This window comes from Sinocyclocheilus anshuiensis, unplaced genomic scaffold (genome assembly GCF_001515605.1).
Source record: "Sinocyclocheilus anshuiensis isolate Anshui unplaced genomic scaffold, SAMN03320099.WGS_v1.1 scaffold181, whole genome shotgun sequence".
Taxonomy (NCBI): domain Eukaryota; kingdom Metazoa; phylum Chordata; class Actinopteri; order Cypriniformes; family Cyprinidae; genus Sinocyclocheilus; species Sinocyclocheilus anshuiensis.
The window spans coordinates 1704021-1708876 of record NW_015540898.1 but is presented as its reverse complement, the minus strand read 5'-3'; the positions used below and the strand labels follow the sequence as shown (position 1 = coordinate 1708876).

Below are 4856 nucleotides of genomic sequence, written 5' to 3'. Positions count from 1 at the left end.
AAGCAGATGGTGTGTGTTTGGTGTCTGATGTGTGTGTGTGTGTGTGTGTCTCTCTCAGGTGTGGAGACAGTGTGGGTGTGTGTTCAGGGGTTCTTCTGCCACACACGGGCTTCCTCAAGGCCTTTAAGATGCTCCAGGTAACTCTCACTCTTCTTGTGTGTTTAACTGAATGTGTTTGAGCTTGAATAGCGTGACAGAGGACACTCGATCCCGCTCTTCTGTTGTTGTAGGAACAGTGTTTGCACTGTTGTTGCGTGGTTTCCATAGCAGCTTCCTGTTGATTGCATTAATATCTCTTCCTCTTCCTGTTTCACACTTTCCCTTCTCTTTCCACAGGCTGCCGTTCTCTCTTTAGGGTTGTGACACGGGACTTAGTTCAGTTTTATTTATGGAACATTTTGTTTTCAGTCCTCTTTGTTTCCTCTGAGCAGTTCACAGCATTTCTGGTTTTGTTTAAATGAGAGTTCAGATCATGATGTTGATGCTGATGCATTCTTACATTAATGTGATGATTAAGCTTTACATAGTGCCTTTGTTTATATGCCACAATAGTTTGTAAATCTTCATGCAGCTTCTTTCTGCTTAATGACATATATATATATACTATATACATATATATACACACACACACACACTGCTGTTCAAAAGTTTGGGATCAGTAGGATTTTTAATGTGTTTTAAAGAAGTCTCTTCTGTTCATCATGGCTGCATTTGTTTGACCAAAAATACAGAAAAAACTGTAATATTAAAAAATAATATCATTTAAAATACTGGTTTTCTATTTTAATATAATTTAAAATATAATTTATTTCTGTGATGCGCAGCTGAATTTTCAGCATCATTACTCCAGTCTTCAGTGTCACATGATCTTCAGAAATCATTCTAATATGCTGATTCAATATCAGTTGGGAACTGTTGTGCTGCTTCATATATAATTTTTTTTGGACCTGTGATACTTTTTTCAGGATTATTCGATGAATAAAGTTAAAAAGAACAACGTTTATTAAAAAATATTTTTTTCTATTTTAAGTTTTCAAGTTGAAGTAATGCTTATCTCCTTTATTATTTTGTATTTTTACTTTGATATTTTTTGTATAAGTTAACGTAAGCACAGAAATTAGAAATGTTGAAATAATTTTAGATAGATAGATTAGAAGTCTTTTCTAAGATTATAAATGTCTTTCCTGTCACATTTGATCAATTGAATGCATCCTTCCTGAATAAAAAAAACAAAAACATGCAATAGTCTTATCATCTGCCAAAGCTCAGATTGTGTCCACATCAAATTCAAAAATGATGCTCTTAGCCTCCTCATGCCTGCTTGAATGTCACTGACATTTTCTGCTGTCTGTCGCTCTCTCAGGTGTCTCCTGTAACTCTGTCCGGTTCAACAGAGCCGTCAGGTATCCTCAGGATGATCGGCATCGCGTTTCCAGGAGAGAGAGAGCGAGAGGAATGGGAGAAAGACCAGGAGGAGGCCAGAACGAGAGACCACAGGAGAATCGGGAAGGTGAATGCCAGCAGATCCTCCTGCAGTAGTAACCTCTGATTATAAACCGGAGAGTTCCGGTGCTTGATTCTGATTGGCTGAGCCGCGTTCCAAGCTGTTGTAAATTACTCTACAAAGTAACATACACCTTTGTATTCTTCCACCAAACAATGTAGTTCCTCAGAAACAGTTGTAGTTGCAACAAAGTGGTTGCCGAGTAACACACAAACGTAAACAAAGGTGTATGTTTGTAGAGTAAATAACGCTCCTTAGCTGTTATAAATTCACTGTAAACCACGGCTTCTTGGGGCTTATTGCTTTAATGACCGCTTTACTGTGTGAGGCTCGCGACAGCATGAACATATGAAGTCCAAATAGTCTCGATTCATAAATGAGCATTTTCATCTTGCTTTTGTACAATGGCATTTGCACGTTACGTTCATGCCGCTGTGTGTCAGTATGAGCCCGAGATGAGTGTCATAAGAGCCAGAGCAACATAAACCCGAGCACTGTTTTGATATTTCCAGCTGGCTCTGATGTTGTTCTTGTCTCAGGCGCAGGAGCTCTTCTTCTTTCATGATGTCAGTCCTGGCAGCTGTTTCTTCATGCCTAAAGGAGCTCATATATACAACACGCTCACTGACTTTATAAAGGTACGAACTCGTTCCACGTCCGCACGGTTTCGCGACATCCCTTTCCCACTTATCATGCTGCATTGCTTTTTGCATTTAAATATGCATTTACTCCGTCTTTAGGGCGGTTGAAGTGAGCACTCTGAAGGGTGTAGGTCATTAGTGGCCAAAGGCATACTGCACCGCTTAAACATTTGGACATGCTTGCCTTAAATTATGTTTTTCATAATCTTAACCCCGTAAGCCTACTGTATAGGGCTGCACGATTAATCGCATGCGATATTTAACGCGCAGGTGATGGAGATTTACCACTGATTACAGAACCGGCTTTACTGATAAGATGCGCGTTAAATATCGCATGCGATTAATCGTGCAACCCTACTACTGTATAATATTTCATACGCACATTTCTAAGGTTTCTAAATGATCGACATGATCAAAACTTTGCTGTCACGCACAATCTACTCCATGCCTTCTGTCATCTGATTCATAACTTTCTAGAAAATCATGTTAAAATATGAGTCTCAAATCTGATCATCAGGATCTTCTGAGGAGCATTTATTTCTTCATCTCTCAATCATCACTGGATTGCATTGCATTATATGTTTGGATCATTTAAGTCTCATGATTGAATCTTACTAAGACACATTATTGGAGATATAGAGTGACGACTGATATTTATGTCATTTTATGTAAGGATCTGCTGTTATGAAGATCTCACTGATTTTACAAGATATCAGACTTTTCATTTCATCAGACTTTTTGTCCATATGAATATCAGCATCTGCACAAAATGGCATATTTCTGCTCAGTTTGGGCCTCTGAATTAAATTGAGCTGATTTTTTCCTCCATATTCTCACTGTATCAGACTACATGAGCCATAAAAGCCTGATGGAGCAAATATGAAACTCAACAATTACTTTTTTTTTCAGATTTTTAAAAATTATTTTGTCTAAAGCTTCAATAAATGGATCCATTAAAAAAAAAAAGTATTATTATTTATATATATATATATATATGTATTTATTTATTTTTTTTTTCCCTGGCTATTACTTCATATGCCAGGTTTCACAGTGTTAAAACAGTGTTTCTGCATGCATATTACTACAAAAATTTGAAATCATATTATTACATATATTCTTACTCCAAACAATTATGTAGTGCACTCATAATGGCACATGTAATTCTAATGTAAGCACTTGCTCTTCCTGTCAGAGTGAGTACAGGAGGCGGGGCTTCAGCGAGGTCGTGACCCCGACGCTGTACAGCACGTCTCTGTGGGAGCGATCGGGTCACTGGGAGCATTACAGTGAGAACATGTTCACGGTGACCTGTGAGCCGCACACCTTCGCTCTCAAACCCATGAACTGTCCCGCGCACTGGTCAGTACAACTCAACGCTGACAGCACAGCTTCTGTACAGATATACATACCAGTGACGAATTATCATTCTCTGAGAAACATCCAAATGATTCAGGAATTTGACCTAATCTCCAAACTCATGTTATTGCTGTACAATAATGTTTCAAACTCATAGAGGTTATCGGTTTCATTTAAAAAATGTTGTGCATGTTTTTGAATATGGTATGAATAGGCTTTTATCCAATTTATTCATACACTACCATTCAAAGGTTTAAGAAATGTATAATTTTACTTCTTAAATTGATCAAGAGTGTCAGTAAAGACATTTATTATGTTACAAACTATTTCTATTTCAAATAAATGCTGCTCTTTTGAACTTTCTATTCATCTGTGAATCCTGAAAAATAAAATGCATCACGGTTTCCACAAAAATATTGTGCAGCACAACTGTTTTCAACATTGATGATAATCAGAAATGTTTCTCGAGCAGCAAATCAGCATATTAGAATGATTTCTGAAGATCACGTGACACTGAAGACTGGAGGAATGATGCTGAAAATACAGCTTTGATCACAGAAATAAATTACAGTTTAACAGATATTCACACACAAAAGAGCTGTTTTAAATTTTAATAATATTTCACTATTTTTACTATGTTTTTGATCAAATAAATGCAGCCTCAGTGAGCAGAAAATAATTTTCAAAAACATTAAAAAGTCTTAGCAACCCCAGACATCAGGGCCCGTATTCACAAAACATTTTAGGGCTAAAAGTAGCTCATAACTCGCCGATTTAGGAGAAAATCTTAAAAATAACGGTATAATAAAAATAAGCGTGTCAGTCCTAAATGTGGGACTACTACATTTTTGTTCTAAGAGTATTTCACAAAGCGTTTTAGCGCTAAAACTAGCTCCTAAATCTGTGAAACGTTAGGAGTAGTGATGAGGACTCCTAAGTCACTAAGACCAAATCTGAACTATCCTAAAATGGCTTTTGCCAGCAATCTGCCTCTGAATATAAACATTTTAGAAACATTTGGCGATAGTGAGCTTTTAAAAAGGTATCGGCTTTGGTTTGGAGGTTATCCCAACTCCAATTTTTGATTATATCCTTAATATATAGCTGATATATAGTCTCACGTCCAGTTTGGTTTTCTTTTATGTTTGTATGTCTTACTATCAGCCATGATTATTCTACTCTGCTAATTAAAAGGCTGTTTATATGCATATTACCAAAATTTTATTAGTCGCTTAGTCGCAGAAAAAAAAATCCACATGACAGCCCTCTACAAACACCTTGGCAATTGAATCGCCATTGGCTAGTACATTTTTTTGTTTACTCGCCAGGCTTTTGAGTATATATATATATATATA

The 4856-nt window shown here is 36.8% G+C and overlaps 1 protein-coding gene across 1 annotated transcript in view; it reads left to right on the top strand.

Moving 5' to 3' along the window:
- Window positions 1-40: 40 nt before the first annotated feature.
- The window catches only part of tars2 (threonyl-tRNA synthetase 2, mitochondrial), an 11271-nt gene continuing 6455 nt past the window's right edge, over window positions 41-4856 (top strand). The window contains exons 1-4 of the mRNA XM_016486870.1: window positions 41-137; window positions 1364-1510; window positions 2044-2142; window positions 3338-3504. Coding sequence (XP_016342356.1) covers window positions 129-137; window positions 1364-1510; window positions 2044-2142; window positions 3338-3504 — 422 coding nt within the window. The 5' untranslated portion in view covers window positions 41-128. The remainder of the gene's footprint in view (window positions 138-1363; window positions 1511-2043; window positions 2143-3337; window positions 3505-4856) is intronic.